Source organism: Peromyscus leucopus, chromosome 8b (genome assembly GCF_004664715.2).
Source record: "Peromyscus leucopus breed LL Stock chromosome 8b, UCI_PerLeu_2.1, whole genome shotgun sequence".
Taxonomy (NCBI): Eukaryota; Metazoa; Chordata; class Mammalia; order Rodentia; family Cricetidae; genus Peromyscus; species Peromyscus leucopus.
Window position 1 is genome coordinate 37,133,012 of NC_051086.1, and position 19,274 is coordinate 37,152,285.

A 19,274-nucleotide genomic window follows, 5' to 3' on the forward strand; every position below is an offset into this window, starting at 1 on the left:
TTTTTAAACTTCAATTTTTAGGGTCTGGAGAGATGGCTGAGAGCTTAAGAGCACTATTTGCTCTTGCAGAGGACCCAGGTTTGATTCTCAGCAGCCATGTGGTGTCTCAGAACTGTCTGTAACTCTAGTTCCAGGGTATCTAATACCCTCTTCTGGTCTTCCTGGACACTAGGCACACACGTAGGGTACAGGCATGCCCATGGTACACAGGCATACATGCAGACAAAACACACACACACACACACACACACACACACACACACACACACACATCTTTAAAAAAATAAAAATTTAAGCTTTCTTCTAGCATTATTCCTTTGATTTGTTTTGTTTTGTTTAAGATAGCATCTCACTGTATTGCCCAGGCTTATCTCAAACTGCTGGGCTCAAGAGATTTTCCTAGCTCAGCATCCCTAACACATAACCAGCATGCCAAGCCCACAATATTGCTCTTCCTTACTCATTATAGCAATATGTCATCCTTTGTTCATTGAACTCTTAATACTTGGTCATTGAACTTATTTCTAGTTTTTTTGTTTTTTACAATGATTTCCTACAAAATATCATTTTGGATATATATTCCAGTATGTTAATTATTCTAGAAAAAAATTACAAGACATAGTACTGCCAAACCAAAGGATCTTTATGTTATTTGGCTCTCTTTGTATAATGAGTTAAAGAATACATATACTATCTGTGTGTGCGCATGCATTGGCACCTACATATTTGTGAGTTGCTTGCATATTTTAGTCTCAACTTAATATGTTCTTTCCCCAGGTTTTTGTTTGTTTTGGGTGTCATGTGATAAGGCATAGAATCTGTATTTCCTCTTGAGGTCTGTGGTTCACATGAGTCATTTGCTTTTAGCCTTCCTGTGTGCTAAAGAAAGTCATATTTATATATTTTGATTCCATGAGTAGCCTAGAGCAAGCAGTTGGTCCTTAGCATTTTCTCTGGTGATAGCTCTTTAAGTGGCATTTGGCATATAGAGGCCTGGGTGACTGACTGCTTGTGTTAGTTTCCATACCGTGTACTGTCAGGAATTTGGTAAATCATGAGAACTTTATTGATCAACTGAGACAAACATGATTAGTAATGAGACTAGGTTTGAAAAGGATTTTTACCAGAGTTTATATGCGTGGTATCTTTGAATTAATACTTTGTGTCGCTTAAGGCTATATTTCAGGCAGTTTAGAAAATGCTATATTGACACTCTTCGTGAGAATGTGAACTAGTCCAGCCTTTACAGAAATCGATATGACAGTCTCTCAAAACTCAAAGTAGGTCTGCCGTCTGGGCCAGTCACACTACTCCTGCATACTACCCTGAAGAACTCCACGTCAGCAGGTCAGAGCTGAGGAGGCACTTGCACACCAGTGCTTATTGCAGCACCAGTAAAAATAGGTGCAGACCCAGCTTAGTGTTTTAACAGCAGAGATAGGGTGAGGGAAGTGTGTGTGTGTGTGTGTGTGTGTGTGTGTGTGTGTGTGTGTGTGTACGCACGCACAATAAAATGAGAGAACTGGACAGATGGCTCCATGAAAAAGTGCTTGCCTTGCAAATGTGACAGCCTGAGTTCCATCTCTAGAACCCGAATTTGAAAAGGCTAGTGTGATAATCCAAACTTGTAACCCCAGCAGTGAGGAGGTAGAAACAGGCAGCTCTGGTCTCCAGCCAGTCTATACCCTACTTAGCAAGTTCCTAGCTGGTGAAAGATTTTCAAAACAGGTAGACAACACCTAGGAACGGTATCTGAGATTATCTTCTGATTACTGCATATATATGACACCACACACACGTGCACATGCACACACACACAAGAATGAGGTTATATTGTTTGCAGAAAAACTGATATAACTGGAGTATTCATATTAAGCGAATTAAGCCAGTCAGATAAATAATGTGTTTTATTTCATTTGTGTTTGTTAGATGTTATATATGGTCACATAAAACCGTATGTATGTATGTATGTATTTATGCATGTATGCATGTGTGTGTATGTATGTATATATTATATGATTAAAGTAGAAGTGAAACTATCTAGGGAACAAAGACAAATGGAAGAGGTAAGAAAGGGGGTGTTGGGGGAATGAACGCAAGGGAAATATGCTCAACATTCAATATGTACCTGTACAAAAATTAAGTAATTTAATTGTGAAGTTTGGGTGTTTTTTTGTTTGTTTTGTTTTGTTTTGTTGGCTTAGTTTGGTTTTCGAGACTGGGTTTCTCTGTGTATCCCTGGCTGTCCTAGAACTCACTCTAGACCAGGCTGGCCTCAAATTCAAAGAGATCCGCCTGCCTCTGCCTCCTGAGTGCTGGAATTGAAGGCGTGTACCACCACTGCCAGCATGGCTGCTTCTTTGAGAAAACTCATCTGAAGTTCATGAGACTGCAAGTTTTTACAAAAGAAAACTGCAGACTTAATTTCTGTAAAAGCATTTATAGAGGACTGGTGGTATAACCACTGTAAAGTCTTTTATTTCCTTTGTCTTATTGTCAGCAAATCAGAGGGAAAAAATACAGGATTGTTTTTGCGGGGCAGGGTGGGGGCAGTAGTCTTTGTTTGCTGTGTAGCTCTGGCTGGCCTGGAACTTGTTATGTGTACACCAGACTGGTCGTGAACTCAGAAATCCACCCACCTGCATTTTGATAGTCTGTTTTTTTTTTTTTTTTTCAATTTACAAACCCATCAATTTTTTCTTGCTAGAGTGCTAAAGGCATAAAGTTCTCAAAGATGTACAGAATATTTTACCACTATTTTCTTTGTCACACTTAATATTTAGGACATAACCTATATATGATGATTTTGTGAATATTAAAGATTTTGCATAGATTTTAAGTTATTCTAACTGAATACTTAGAATAATTGCAAAGAGCTGGGAAATATAGCTAGCTCAGTGGTAAAGTGCTTGCCTAGCATTCACTAAGGCTCTGGATTTAATCCTTAGCATTTGTATACATGTGCATGAGTTCACACACACAAATCAGAATAACTGAAAAAATGGCTTATTCGGAACATTTTAGAGTTTATTAGCTATATAAAATAGTCTTATTGTGATGTCTTAATGCATGCATAAATGTATTATGATCTTATTCATTCTTCCCAATGGCAGTCATAACTTCAGTGTGAAAATATTTTAATGTAAAGAGTGTAGTGCTACTTGTAATCCCAGCACTTGGGAGGCTGAGACAGGAGGATCACTGCGAGTTCAAGGCCAGCTTTGGCTACAGTAAGATTTTTCTAAACAAAACAAAACAAAAAACCACAACAAAAACTCTGACTGGCCAGACCTGGTGACCTCTCCTCCCTGTACTCAGGAGGCAGAGGCAGGTAGGTTTTGGGAATTCTAACTAGCCTGGTCCACATAGGGAGTCCCAGCCAGGGCTACACAGACCCTAACTAACAACAGCAAAAAATCTGAGGGTGTAGCTCAGGGTAGAACATGGTGCTTAGCGTGCCTGGAAGCCCTGGGTTCCTCCTCTGGCACCCTATGTACACAACAGAATGGAGCAGGAGAGCAAGGGAAAAGAGTTGACTTTTAAATGCCGGGAAAATCGACTTATGTGGGGGAGTGTACGTGTAGAACCTGTGTCCTCCAGGCTGCGTTTCCTGAGATGGGGCTGTGGCCAGAACAAGGCTTCTGAGCTCTGAAACTCTGGTCCTGAGATGGAACCTGTAAAAAGAATAAAATTAAAAAAAAAAAAAAAAAAAAAAAAGAGTGTAGTGCTGATGATTGAGCTCAACACCTTAAAACATTGCTAGGCAAGCACTTCACAGCTGCACTACATACTCAGCCTTCATCTTACGTTTGAGACGGTCTCAAAAGCTGCCCAAGTGGTTGCTTGAGCTCAGTCTGTAGCGGGTCAGTATAAAACTTACAGTCTCAGCTTCCCAAGCAGCTTTGATTATGGCCTGTACCTCCAGACCTCACTATAGTAGTGATATATTTAAAACCTCAGTCTTTGTAATAGTTGATGTGTCTTTTTAGTTTTATTGATCTGTAAATAGTACATGACTCATACTTGACATGCACAATTTGGTATTATACACAGGCCTATATAGCGGTCAGCATGATCAAGATAAGCATTTCTATCATTCCCAGGTGCTTCTTTGTCTCCCTTTGTAATCAGTCCTTTCCTAAATCCCTGTCTTGAAGCGGCCACTACTCTGCTTTTTCTCAGTGTTGATTAGTTTTATTTTCTAAAACTTTATATGGCTTCATATGGTACATTATTCTTTGTGCCTGTCATACTTGTTTCAGTGATTATGATGAGATGTACCATATTATGTATTTGTTATTCCCCCACTTTTTTGCTGAGTAGTATTCCATTGTTTTGGTATGCCACAGTTTCTTTCATTTTTTGCCTATTGCTAAGTATTTAATTGTTTAATTTGGGGGCAGTTATGAACATTTGTGTATACATCTTTGTTGATACATTTATTTTCAGTTTCCTTAAGTTAATACCCAGGAGTAGGTGACTAGATCATATATTAAATGTTAGGTTTAACATCAATTAAAACAAAACCGAGAACTTGTTCTCTATGGTGCCTGCAATATCTCCATTCTTTGTTGTATTTGTTCCCATTGTCTAAGAAGAAAAAGTAACTTGTCCCTCTTACTCAGCAGCACTTGATAAGGTCAGATTTTTACTAGCACTGTTTAGAAATTCTAATGCTTACGTACACTGAGGTTTTAAGATTATAAGTATTCCTATTGCCGTGGGATATTCAGAATGTTTTCATACTTTATAGCCATTTGTACATTGTTAATTCTTCTCAGACCATGGACCTTTGAAGATGTATATAGTATTTAGACATAGCTCAAAGATGTTTGCGAACAATATTTAGTGAGTAAAGTCTGTAATTAAGCCATGTATAGAGAATCCCACAGCTGGATGAGCCAGCTGCCTAAGTCCTTCCTCCACTAACTAACTGTATGAGGTCATAGGTCATCTAAATGCTTGTGCGTTGATTGCTTTGCCACTAAAGCAGTGGCACTGACATCTTGCCTGCCTGTTTGACTGGGCTTTTGTGGAAGTATTTGGAACATAAGTGCACACCTGTTGCCTAATTCTCGCTACCTGTAGATTTTTCCATCAGTTGTTTAAAATGTGTCCCTATTTCAGTTTCTGTGTCACTGTTCTAAGTGCTCACAGCTGCTTTGTTATGCCAGGTCCTGTTATATAACTCAGGTTATTTTTGAACTCCTGATTCTCCTGCCTTATCCATGTGCCACCCCTGCCTTGATTTTCTTCAGAGACAGTTACAGCATCACCCAAGCTCACTGTGCAAAGTGTTTTTATTAAAATTGGGGACATTTTTAAGCTGAAAGTATTATATAATCTCTTTATTAAGACAAATGTACTTAGTCATTATTGTATTTGATTTTAAAACCTATTCTGAACTGGCTCCCCTACTGCTAGCCCTATTCTCCATATTCTCCTGCCCCCGCCACCAACTGGTCTGTTCGTTCTGCTTTTCTAAGTTCTAGTGAAGTTCTAACAGTGTCCTTGTTTTCTTAATTCTTTTTATGGTTTACCACAATCTGTCAGAGAAGTTGCAGTGATCCAGCATGAGGACATGCACAGTCTAGACCAGTCTGTCCAGTAGAACTTGCTGTGATGGTGCAGGTGCCTTGTGTTGGTGCTGCCCTGATTGGCAGTAGCCACTCACGTGTGGTGCCTGAGCACTTAAAGTGTGGCTAATGTAACTCAGTGTCTAAAATTTTAACTTTATTTAGTTTTTAATAAATATAAGTAACTAAATAGATATGTGGTAGCTATTAGCTACCAGATTGAATAGCATAGGCCCTCATCTCTCTGGTTTTATATTTCCTTTTTATGTATCTCCTATATTTTGACCATGCCAGATTGTTGGTCCTTAAAAAGGCCATGTTTTTATATAAATCTTGTATTATTCATTTTACTGTATATCTCCCTTTATTCTTTGTTATTTTACCTAAAACCTATTGATCTCCAGGACTCAATTCCATATCATTTTCTTTTTAGAAAGGCTAGGCATGTACCTGTGCTTCTAGAATATCCCATCAAATGTGTGTCTTACTCTTTATATTACATTGCTCTTGACTTAAAAATGAGAGCTTCATTGTATTCTCAGAGTACGTCTTGATGATAAGTTTGCTTAGCTTTATGTGTCTTTAGTCAAGTTGTGTGAGCTTTGTTTGATCTGAATGTCTTTTGATTTGTGGGTTTTGGTGGTGGTGTCATAATTCTGGGGGTGTTCATATGTTTGGATTGATAACTTACAGGTTTATTAAAGGACTTTGACTAGTGTCTGATATTCTGTAAAACACTCAGCATTGCAAAAACTTTCCTAAATACACTAAAGTAAATGAAATTAAATAAGCTAGCAAATAAGAATGAGATGAGAATAAGTACAAATTAGCTTGACATGAGTGTGTACAATGAGCCCACTGCTCCTGCTAAATACAGTATAGCAGCAGCTTCTTTATTTGCAGACACAGCCTTTTTACTCATTTTGGTATTTTTTTGGTTCAAACTGAATCCTAATGTTGATAGCCATCCCTTATTTGCAGTGAATGGCCTAGTGTCACTCATTTCAGAGGATCCTTTGCAGAAGTCTTGATTTAGGCCTATTGCTTTTGTGTACCACATTGCCATCATTTGGATGTGTGTCTTCTTCCTTCAAATGTATTGCCTTCTCATCTTAACCTAAATATTCCTGTGGCTTTTTGCAGTTTGAGGTGTGCCAGAAAACAGTACAAACTCTTCTTTGCCTTTCCCCATTTCACAGGTAGAAGATTAATTTCTAGAGATGTTAACAACCTCAGAGTAGGACTTATTTGAACTTTAAGTTGGTGACATGACTCAGCCAGGTAAAGGTGCTTGGCACCAAGCCTGATGACCTGAATTCAATCACCTCTATCTTCATGATGGAAAGGAAGAGCAAACTTAAGGGGTTGAAGAGATAGTTCAGTGGTTAAGAGCACCAGATGCTCTTCTAGAAGACCAGGGCCAGACTCCCAGCACCCACATGGTGCCTCACAACTATTCATAACTCTAGTTCTATGGGATTTGATGTATTCTTCTGACTTTCAAGGATACCATGCATGCACATGGTACACCTATGAATATCCAGGCAAAATACTCATAGACATTAAATCTTTCTAAACACACATACCAAAAAAAAGTTTTTAGAAAACTTCTTAAAATTGAGCTCTTGGCAGATAGCACACAGGGTAAGTTTCCAAACAGATGAGTTCAGTCCCAGGTCAGAAGGAGCAAGAGAGTAGGGTCTACATCATGCTTCTCAGAAGAGTGCACTCTTTAAAACTTGTGGATTTGTATTACTGGAATCTTCAATTCAACACTTTCAGATTGCATTTGCCTTTGTAAATGACTGGTTATTTTTCCTTAGAATTAATATATAGAAATTAAATTGCTGGGTTAAAAGAATGAAAATGGCTTTCTTGATAACTCCTCAGTAGTCATATTTTAATTATTTTGAACTTTAGTAGCGTGAGGAGGAAGACAGCCAGGCATACTGTGTCTTCTGGGGCAATTCCTGCTTCCCTAAGGATAACACTAACTCATGTGTATGTGCCCAGGGACCCAGAATGAGAAAGATTATCATACTTGTGACTATTTGCATAGCACTCGCTAAAGAAAGCTCCTTAGATAATTGTTTAAACTAACTCAGGTATTATTGTATGTCAGCAGTCTAAGGATAATTTGTGACAGCATTCCAGGTAGACAAGTAGAAGAACTCCTTAGATGGCAGACAAATTAATATTGATTATGCTTTTTAGATTGATCTCTTCTCTGTTTACTAAGAACTATGTTCTGTATTCAATTTTCACAGTACTAGAAAATGGTATATATAAATTAGAGGTAATAGTGTGATCAGGTTCAGGTGAAGTATTCTTTGCAGTTTAATTTTAAAATGAGATTTTATTTTGTCATGTTTATGGATTTTTAAATTAAACAGATGTTGTTTTTGAAAAGAAATACTGTCTTAAAATTGTACTCCTAATAATATATACTTGGCTGACTCTATGTACAAAATATGTTCCTTCCTGTGCATAAAAAAAATGCCTGGTACAGCTACCTTGGGTAGACAAAGTAGAAGCATGGTGGTGCCTTTTATTGTTCCTTCAGTTTCACTGATTCTAATTATAGAAGCTTACATCACCTTCGTTGATAACAGCTTTCCTCTCCCTCCTTGCTCTTTCTTCTTCAATCACTCCCTAAGGATATATCATATTTCATAGTACATATGGACTTCTCGTGGTTTTGACAGAGATTTTTGATAGCAGGCTGGCAGGCAGTGAACACATCAATGTGCTGAAGAATACTGTTTCTTATAAAAGAGTAGAAGGAAAGCTTTCATACTCTGACTTCCTTTGATACTTACTTCCTTAGGAATGATGAGGAGTAGATAGGACAAGCAGCTTGAAGGCAGAAATTACTAAAGGGCAACATAATTAGAGTTAACTATGTTTGATAACTACAGATTCATTCCTCTGCAGCACGGGAAGGGGCGGGGGGCTGCTTTACAGAAGCTGGTGTGTTGTCACTGACCATTGCAATAGCATCGCTGTTTTATTTCCCCAGTGTTAAACTACTTCCATGGGACTTGCTATGAAAATCAGTAATATGTGTTTAACATTTTATTTTGTAAAATGACAGTTTTACTGTTATTCTTCTCCTTTGGCATTTGGTATCTCTAAATAGTGTTTATACTGTTTCACTATACAGATTGAGGGTGTAGATTGCATGCCTGAAATTAGTGCAAATCTGATTTTGTTTTTCATATTGCCTCATAGGTGTGTTAGCTTTCCTTTGTTTGTGATAAGCTTTTCTCTGTTCTGTTTTAGTGTCATCACTAACCGAAATAAAAGGGTAACATGTTTATAGTGTTAACTATGAGAATCTTATCTTTGGTTTTCTATGTAGCATAATTTCCAATATCCAGTTTATATTTTGTATATAAATTATATATACAGATAGCAAATTTGAGTAACTAGATCATTCACATATTTTAAAAAACTGTTTTGTAATTATTTGAAACTTTGCTTGATCTTACAATAGTCAAATTCTCCTTTTAAAGCTAAATATTGTGTCAGTATGACTTAGCATACTGGCATTTCATATGCAGGAAAAGTGTGTTCTTCAGTGCGTAGCATGTAGTGATGCTTCTAAGTTGTATGAATCAGGACTCTGTCCCTTGCTGCACTGACCTCACTTGATAATGGGGTGCAATCATGATAAATTCTTAAACTTGATGCTCATGAAAAAATAATTGATTTACATATTTTGGTTATTTAACAAATTACCTACCTTGTTTCTATCAGTAATTAAAAGGTTAGTTATTGTACGTGAAGAAATGGTGGAGGAGAGTATCGTGACACTGCTTGTAGAGTTTGCGTGCTGAGCATAGTTTGGCCTGTTGGTTTCTTCCCCTGGTATTGTTACCCCATGAGGTTTTGCATGATAGGTTCACCATACTGGTTTCTGGAATAGCAAATACTGTGAGATAATTGGTAGAACAAGATGATGTCATCTTCACTTATAAGCCAGCCAAACTGGAGAGGGAGGAGGAGAGAGAGAATATTTTGATCCTTTATTGGGGTGGCTGTGTATCCAGTAGGTCTGACATATGGCATCAGTGGATTGCATTTCACTCCGAAGCAGCAGCAGCTGAAAGATGACTGTCTCTTGCCCAGCTTGAGACCCTCCTTTGTGTCAAAGGAGTCAGCACGACTTATGAAAGGAACAAGGAGCCACTGCAGACTTTGCCTTCGATTGGCTGTCGTTATCCTACCAACACATGCATAAATATATAGTCTGGCATATAATTAAAATATTTAGTGAGTCTTGTTACTAATTTTTGTGTTTAATAATTTTCCTTTAGGAAAGGTATCTTTAGCAAAAAAAATTTATCTTTATCCACATTTTTCTCTTTTAAAAGTGAATACTTATCATTTGTGCTTAAAATTGTATTTTTAAAATTCTAGCTTGCAATTTATATTCATTAAATTGGAAAAAATATTTTAGTCCTTAAAAATCAATCTGTCGAAATATTAAATGGTTTACCTTCAAGAAACTAGTGCTTATTTGAACTCATCAGAACAAATTTTACATTTGATTGTAAATTTTGTGGGAAAACGTTGGGGTTTTTTGAATAAAACATAATTCATAGGCTTTTAAACGTATTTTGCAAACATGGCAATATGCTCAAAATAATAGCATTACTATGTTAAATTTTAGTTGTATCAGAGGCAGCATATTTCAGATTGGGAGAATAATGTTGTTTGGAAGTTAAGAGACTTCACCTGAGGGAATTGAAAAACCGTGTGTGTGTGTGTGTGTGTGTGTGTGTGTGTGTGTGTGTGTGTGTGTGTGTGTAAGACGTATAAAGAGAAGGATACTTGTATTAATTTTCTCACTGACTGCTAGTCTCACAGTTTTGCTGCCTGGAGGTATACGTGACTGTACTTTGGAAATGGACTGTAGCCATTGGGAAGCACCATTTAGGAGATGAAGTGCTAGGTGGGTGTATATGCAGTAGGTGCCGTGTAGCAGAAGCAGAAAGGAAAGGGTTGATGCTTGAGGTGACGTGCTTTTCTTATTGGAGAGGGTGTGGCTTTTTTGCTCTGTGTTAAGGAAAAAATATGAACTCCTAGCATACTTTTCGACAGGTAATGCTGACATGTTAGCCATTGGGAAGCACCATTTAGGAGATGAAGTGCTAGGTGGGTGTATATGCAGTAGGTGCCGTGTAGCAGAAGCAGAAAGGAAAGGGTTGATGCTTGAGGTGACGTGCTTTTCTTATTGGAGAGGGTGTGGCCAAATTTTTTCTCTTAAGTTTTAAGGAAAAAATATGAGAGCTTCCTTTTAGCCCATACTTTTATCAGAAACAGGTTTAATTGTTTCCTTTTCTGATTCATTTTATGTTTTGCCAGCTGTCTCTTTCTAGGAATAGCACATTGGGCTGCAGTGAAGTGCCATGTTGTATAGATTATTCTTCATCAAAGGAATTGGTACATATTGTGCCTGTAAGGTTTATTCCCCCCAACCCTTGCAGGAGGATTGTTTTTATTTAAATGTGTTTATTTAAATCATGTTTTTAATTTTAATGCAAATTTAGTGTGGACTTGAAGGTTAAACCTTCAGAACATTCATTCAATAAATAGCAACTTTTATGCAGAAACGCATGAATTTGTGGTGTTAAAATCAATTTGATGTAACATCTCTGAACCAGACTGCCCATGTATTTGGAATTCAGTGTATCTTACTACAGCAAATTATTTTCTCTTGGGAGAACAATTCTGTGTTAAATTTAAATAATATTAGGAAAGAGGCTTCTCAAATACAACTGGATATAATGTACAGAATTTTTAAATGAATTTTGGAAACTGAAACAGAAGGTTATGTTAGCCGTTTTTTTTTTTTCCTTGCAGAATTTAGCATGCCAGCGTGTCTCACAGAAGGTCGTGTGTGTGTGTGTGTGTGTGTGTGTGTGTGTGTGTGTGTGTGTGTGGTGTGTGTGTGCGCTTGTGTGTGCGGTGCAGTAAATTGCTCTTGGGCTACATCTGCAGATACAGTAGCCAATTGATCTAATGCAGTTTGTGAAGGCTTTCTGCACAGGTGATGTCATCCTTTTAGCTCTATTCTCCTCCCACTCTCTTTCCTTCTTATTAGATATTTCATCTTACTGCAGGGCATCGAATCAATAGGAGCTTCTCCTTAGGGAGCTGCCGTGAAGCCAGCAAGGACAGTAGGAATTAAGACAGTAACAGACTCTTGCTTTCACAAAAGATCTAGTGGTTTTTGTGCTGCGTCGTATATACATGTTACCCAGAAAGAGCAGACTTAGATCACCAGTGCTTCCTTACTGATGCCTTGGAACCAGGAGCTGTATTGCAGAGCTGTGAAAGTGCTTGGGAGAAGAGAAGGTTGCTTGAATTCTGGATATTCTCAGACAGTCTACAGGACAAACCTGTTAGAGTATTTGTCTTTGCCTCCATTTGCTCTGTGGTTGGGGTGGTGGGGTGTGTGTGTTGGTGGGGGGGGTTGTTTTTTTGTTTTTGTTTTTTTAACCTCTAGCATTTGATAATCTAAAGAAGAGACTATTATCTTCGGGATACAGCATTTGCTTTGCCTCTAATGCAAAAGACTCTGTGGTGCTTGCTCTTCAGAATGAAGTAAGTTGAAGAAAAAACAGCCACATTACAGAGAAGACAGGATTCCAGAAACACAGATTCCATGAATATTGCCTATTTGCTTTGACTGATACAGTATTAGCTTCTGTGCTGCCAATGTGTACGTCTGTGTCAGATGCCTGAGGACGCATGTAACTGTGTGCTGAGCCAGAAATCTAAACATCTTATTTGATGTTACTTGCTTGTAAACTGACATTTAAGGAGAATTCTTACACTTAGAACAATACTCTCTGCTTCTGAAAGCTTCCGATTTTTGTAAAAAGGGTTGGAGGAGCTGCCTTTATATAACAACGATGGTGTATGGATTGTAAAAAGAAACTTAGCAGAATTTTGTCAACATACACATCAGTGTGGCTCTGGTTTAAAAGAGAAATTACCCCCTCCAGCCACAGAAATGGCTTTTCTTGTTCGCTGTTATGCCAATTGTCTTCAGCCATGGGCCTCCAAAGTAAGTAATTATTATTTTTTTATTAATATAATTTAATCGTTACATTTAAATTGCATTTGAATTCTAAATGAGTTCTATTGTGCTATTTTCTAAACTATAAAAATAAGAACTGTAAATTAGTCTATAAAGCCTTGATTCCTTGTTATTTAATTCAGAGAAAGTGTAATGCAGCCTCTGAGATGAATTGAAAAGACTCATTTTAACAGTTTGCAGACTTGAAATGTACGTCTGAGATACATACCTCAGACAGAATCATCACTTGGCTGTAATTGTTTCTGAAATAACTTGTGGCCATACTTGATGCAGTCTTTGTTTTTTCTTTACCTTAAATAGCTAGTGTGTTTAGACATACTGTTTTAATCATGGGCTTATATAATGTAACTCGGTTAATGTGATGCTACCTGAGAACTTAGAAATGAATTGTTCTATTTTATTAAACTGGGTGTTCATTCCTAAAGAATAACATAAAGAAAATTGTGAATGAAAATTATGTAAAAACAGTCAGTGTTCCAAAGTATTTTCAAAGGAGTAATAGCTAAAACCACTTGTAATTATAAGGCAATCATATCACCTGTCAAAATAACAAAATGCTGAATTGTTGAAACTGTTTATTACAATTCAGTTTTATTGTGGGTAGTGGCTATTTACGATGTTTGGAGCTATCTTTCTTACCTTGTGTATAAATTTCAAAACGAAAGACCAAATAATTTAGAAAATGCTTAAATGGTACTTTAAATATGACAAGATTTCTTTATGGTTCTCTTAGATTCTGGCACACTGGAGGCTTTTCATAGGAAGGTCTGAAATCATGCCTTTGTTTCAAAGGTTTGCTATTGATGGTGACTAAGGGGGAAATAGTTTTGACAGCACTGTGCTGTACTGTTTATTTGGCCCAGCTCATTGCATATTTTCCTGATGCTCTTGTGGGAGGACATTTAAATGTACTGTCCATTTAGCAAACAGCTGGCTGTGGCATAAAGAGATGGAAAGGAGCCTAGGTACACAATTTAAGCTTTTATCTGCACACACAAAGAGGGTGGCTGCGTCAGTGCAGACGCCACCTGTGGGGCCCAAGCACTGCTGACAGCAATGTTGGCACTGCTAAAATTTAAAACTGTGCATGGAAGGGAATTGAAGGAAACCAGATAAAACTGAACAAAATTAAGAATGGAGTATAGGAGTTTTTTGAAGAAGACACACACACACACCCAAAAAAAAAAAAACAACGAAACTTGGAGAGGAGTATAGTAGCCACTCTTAAACCATGGTTTAACAAGTGTAGAAGAGTAAAGGGGGATTTAAAGATCCACTTGTACATTTCATTAAGTGACAGCAAATGAGGAGAATTCTGTGATAGGTGCTTTCCTGTATAAATTATAAGTATACATGTCTCCTTCCTGTCTCCTTTATCTCTTATGTTAATATTAAGATTTAACTCTTCGCTTAAACACATTAGGCTAGATATTGATTTTCATACTCTCTTTATTTGATTCTCTAATTTGTTTTACTTTTATTTAATGATGCCTTTTTTTTGTCATTTAGTTGTATAGAAAATAACCTCGATGTCTTTTCTCTTTAGCTTTTGAAGAAGTTAATACATGGCTTCGTTTGTTTGTAGTTAGTTGTGTATTTGTTTAGGTTGTTTGTTTATTTTCCGAGACAGGATTTCTCTGTGTAGCTTTGGTGCCTGTCCTGGATCTAGCTCTGTAGATAAGGCTGGCCTCGAACTCACAGAGATCCACCTGGCCCTGCCTCCTGAGTGCTGGGATTAAGGGCGGGCACCACCACCGCCTGGCTAGATTTTTTTTATCCATGAAATTTTACCAAGCATCAGAATGTTTTGTTTTTATTTCTTGGTGCTCTGGGGACTCTTTCAAGCCACAGAGTCTTTTTTGTCTTTATTTCTAAGAAAACAAACAACAAGAACAAAAGCACAGTTAGTTGGGTTTAGTTTGTTTGTTTGTTTGTTTGTTTTTGATCTCACTACATAGCCCTGCCTAGTCTTGAGCTAGCTTTGTAGACCAAAGAGAGCTGCCCGCCTCTGCCTCCCGAGTACTAAGATTAAAGGTGTGCACCACTATACCTCCTGGAAATTGTTCTTACCAGAATTGCAGCTCCTTCATTTTCTCTCACCTTTTTCTGCCAGTAATGTCTATAAACATTTATTTCAGCTTGATTTTTCTAACTTACAAACTCATTGACTGTTTGTAACCAGTGCTAGATCATGTCTTAAATTTTTAGTTTCTTGTTTCTGATGCCTCATAAATGATGCCTTTTCATAATTGCCTGTTTTAGTGATGGTTTTTATTTTATAGGCGTGATTTTTTTTCTTTACCCTGTATAGTCTTGTCTTTGGTTCATTGGTTTCCAGGAATTGGCTTCACTCAGGAGATTGTTATTTGGTTGCTCCTTTCATGATTGGATGGGCTTGCTTGATTGAGGTGGCCTCTTGCTGTGGTGGGGAAGCCATTGTGCCTTGGCTTCTGTTTTCCTTCTTTTAGCTGTTCTAAAATTGGGAGCCAATGAAAAAATTCATAAGCAGCTCAGCTAACTTAGTCATGCCTTGCCTTTACGTTACTTCACTTCTCTACAGTATTTGGCCCAGCTGACCACTCCTGAACAGACCACACACACACACACACACACACACACACACACACACACACCACACACACACACACACACACACACAACCATGACAGGATGACAGAGTGGACAGTATAATCTCTAACATCCGGTAGCACTTACCATGTATTTCCCTTACTTGTTCTCAAACTTAAGCATATTTATACTGATTTCCTCTTTCTTTCTACAGATCTTTTTTACTTTTTTTTTTTTTTTTAAGATTTATTTATTTATTATGTATACAGTGTTCTGCATGCATGTGTCCTTGCAGGCCAGAAGAGGGCACCAGATCTCATTACGGGTGGTTGTGAGCCACCATGTGGTTGCTGGGAATTGAACTCAGGACCTCCGGAAGAGTAGTCAGTACTCTTAACCACTGAGCCATCTCTCCAGCCCCTTTTTTACTTTTAATAAACATTAACCAGCAAAGATTGATTAAAATCTCCTTGGTTTAAAAAATACTTAAATGAGAAAGGATGTGTCTTCAAATGGAAAAGCACTAATTTTATTAAAATGATTTAACAGCACCACTCCTTCAAATTTCACTTTTTAAAAAATGAGTAGAAATCAAGTTTTATGTGCCTCAGAACTGGTGCTACGATCTCTACCATCTACACCAAAGGCCACTAAGATACTTGGGTCAGGCTTCTGTTCAAGGATGCTTTTTAGATCTTATCATCTTTTCTTTTCTTTTTTTGGTTTGTTGTTGTTTTTTTTTAGAGACAGGGTTTCTCTGGGTAGCCTGGGCTGTCCTGGAACTCAACTCTGTAGACTAGGCTGGCCTCAAACTCACAGAGATCTGCCTGCCTCTGCCTGGGATTAAAGGAGTGCACTACCACTGGGCTCTTAGAATCTATTTTTAGCCCTCTCTCTCTGTCTCATTGGCATCTGACAGTTTCTGTGTGTGTGTGATTCTCGCCTGTACTGAGGGTCCTTGTAATTTTTCGTGGCTCAATTTTAGTAATTATAATTATTTGTGACCACCTCCACCTTTTAGGCCTTGTATTGGGCTTATCTCTGTGACTTTCTTTTCATCTTGAATGTTTCTAGAGTAATTTTTACGAACCAAATCTCTTACACTTTCCTCCTTAAAACTCTTTGGGAGTTCCCTGTAAAACAGGAGTTGTAAGCACTCTGGAATGCTATCTGGGGCTTGGAGCATGACTTAGTGGAAGGGGGCTGTGGCTACCATGCATAAACCTGGGATCCCATCTCCAGCACTGCCAAGAAAAACGGGAGGAGGAGGAGGATCTTACTGTCATTCTCTGTATGAGCTGTGCTCTGGTACAGTTTCTCATGCCTCATCAAGTCTCTGGACTCAATGCCATTTAACAGAAATATGGTGTACAAATTAAGTTATATTAATTTTAATCGTTACATATAAAATATATAAACTATGTTATGTTGTCTATCCAAAATATTTCATCATGTAATGTAATAATTAGTAATGAAATATTTTACCTTTTGTGCCATGTATTATAAATTCAATATTATTTTACCCTTAGAGCACATCATATTCAGGCCTAACCATACTTCTCATGTGTAACCAGATTTACTATTTTGCATAATACATTTCTAGGTCTTTGTTATTAATTTTTAATATGTTTAGTCTTGATTATCCTAATGATTGGCCTCAAACATTACTCACTAAATAATTTTGTTATTCTAACATTTTAATAATTTCTTAATCTCCTACATCCCAAGACTTACCTTGAGTGGTTTTTTTGTTTGTTTGTTTTGTTTTTTGGTTTGATTTGGTTTTTCAAGACAGGGTTTCTCTGTATAGCTTTGGCGCCTTTCCTGGAACTCACTATGTAGCCCAGGCTGGCCTCGAACTCACAGAGATCCGCCTGGCTCTGCCTCCTGAGTGCTGGGATTAAGGGTGTGCACCACCACCACCCGGCTTTCCTTGAGTTTTGATTATGGGTAGCATTGAATATATAGTACAATCTTTTAGCTGTAAATGGAAAGTTAGCAAAGCATAATAGCAATGTTTATGTACATTAATTAGCATCAAGCTCAAATGCATTCCTGAAAGCAGTGCATGGGAACTTACCAACTTTGGTACATAAACAAGAATCATTTTTCCCCCCATGGTCATTTAAGTTTATCAAGCAAGTGGCTTCTGTAGTTGAAGTAGTTGAAACCTTGAAAAGGGAGCTTTAATAATGCAGTTTGGACTTAAAATTGATTTTTAAAGAACTGCTATCCTTTAAGGGGTACACAAATTTTAAACCTTTTTAGAACTAATACTGTTTCATACTTCGGCACCTTTTGAATGACTTTGTCAAATCAAATAGTGCTTGGATGTGGGTTGTAAGAAATCAGGTATTTCAGATAGCAAATTTTTTAGATATTTCTTTGTTAAAAATGCTTGATTGTGGCAGGTTATTCTTAAAGTAGGACATAGAACTGTCATGCAATATTGCTGCCTGTGTTTGTGCTGGTTCAAATTGTGCCCCTCCCTACCTGCTGAGCTGCAAGTGTTCTTTATGGCTATGTCTTGACTAGCACTAGTTGCCCTATAAAAGTATTTCAAACATGGAATTGTTGACCATGTGAGATTATCCAAAAGCAGTATTTCTTAACCCTGGTAAGATGCCAATAAGAGTATTCGTGAAAATCAATTTGAAGAACAGTATGTGTAAAGTAGATTTCTGTATTGAAGGACTGCTTATGCTATAAAGAGCTGAGGGACATAAAGAGTATCATTTTCCAGTTTGTTCAACCATAGAACTCTTATTTAATTTTCAGTATTCCTGAATTGTATCTCTTAGAATACAGCTTTGGAGAGTCTGTGCTTGTGGAATACAGACTCTGCCTGAGCTGAAATATCAATGTTCAGAAACCTGAGCAGCAGTGTCACTGTTGAGAAGCCTGAGGCAGACGTTCAGTCACTCCACGGGTGTTTAATGAGCAGATGCTGTGTGCAGGGTAGACATCACTACACCAAGCTTTTACTTGATTGGGAAAGGGGGAATAGTGTAAAATACCAAGAGCCAAAAGTTCTACATTCAAAAGAATGGAGTAAAAATACAAACATTTTATTTCCTAGAAACTTCTCAGCAGCTTATACAAGCTTCATCTAGTTATCTTGTTGGCTGCTTTGATAGAGGAAAATATGAATTTGTTTTTCTGGTTGCTGGCAAGATGAACAGTCTGTCTTAGCCATTTCTTCTGCTGTCTTAACCTAAGTGATATGTTTAGATAGTAGAGTCAAAAGACAAAGGAATCTGGATATCTGAGCCTTTGCATAGTTTCCTTCAAAGAGTCCTCTGCACCTGTGGTGACCTTAAGGCTTCAAAATGTATTCAATCAGCAACTGACTTTATACTTCTGTAATGTTTATATTCAAGACATTTTCCCCATGGGAAACTTGGACAGTAGTCTTCATAAACACTTATCTTCAGCAAACCACACAAGTCCACAGATACAAAATACATGGAGTCTGACAGAAACATTTTCCTGAGCTTAATGGGTTAGAACGATGATGGGATAAATAAATTGTGTTGTCTGGTGAAAGGTCAGCTATTAAATTAGACTTGATCATGAAGAAAAGGAATAAAAGTATTCCATTTTGATTCTTACATAGTAAATAGAAACTTCCAGCTTAATGTCATGAAGAAACATCTACCTCATTTGGTCTCGTTCTCAGATCTGGAAATCTGTGTAATGGCATTTGCTACCGTTCACAAATGAACCACCTAAGAAGCATGCAAGTGTTAACTGCAGCCACTGTCTTCTCATCATAGCTGTTCTCTTCTCTTAGAGAGGTTCAGGAAAGTCCTATGTGAAGTCTATCATCACCCCCTGTCTCCATCCTTGTGTCACCACTTGTGATCCTAGCATAAAATACAGCCTAGCGGGATGCTAAAATCAAAGACACTCATGTATGAATCCTTGTGAGATTAAGCACATTGCTCAGATACACTGCCTCAGTCTGTCATCAGTCAAGTAGGAAGAATTAACATTTTCTGCTTTTCAGGGACTGGTGG

The 19,274-nt window shown here is 37.7% G+C and overlaps 1 protein-coding gene across 17 annotated transcripts in view; it reads left to right on the forward strand.

Annotated features, from left to right (window-relative positions):
- Nucleotides 1-19,274, forward strand: part of Rapgef6 (Rap guanine nucleotide exchange factor 6) — a 173,865-nt gene that overhangs the window by 58,906 nt on the left and 95,685 nt on the right. For 2 of the 17 annotated variants that reach the window (XM_028880011.2, XM_028880012.2), the window contains exon 1: nt 11,739-12,654. The exons of 14 other annotated variants lie outside the window; for them this stretch is intronic. In XM_028880011.2, coding sequence (XP_028735844.1) covers nt 12,601-12,654 — 54 coding nt within the window. In that variant the 5' untranslated portion in view covers nt 11,739-12,600. Of the gene's footprint in view, nt 1-11,738; nt 12,655-19,274 lie in introns of those variants that run through there. One more of the 17 variants, XM_028880013.2, reaches the window with a different exon arrangement.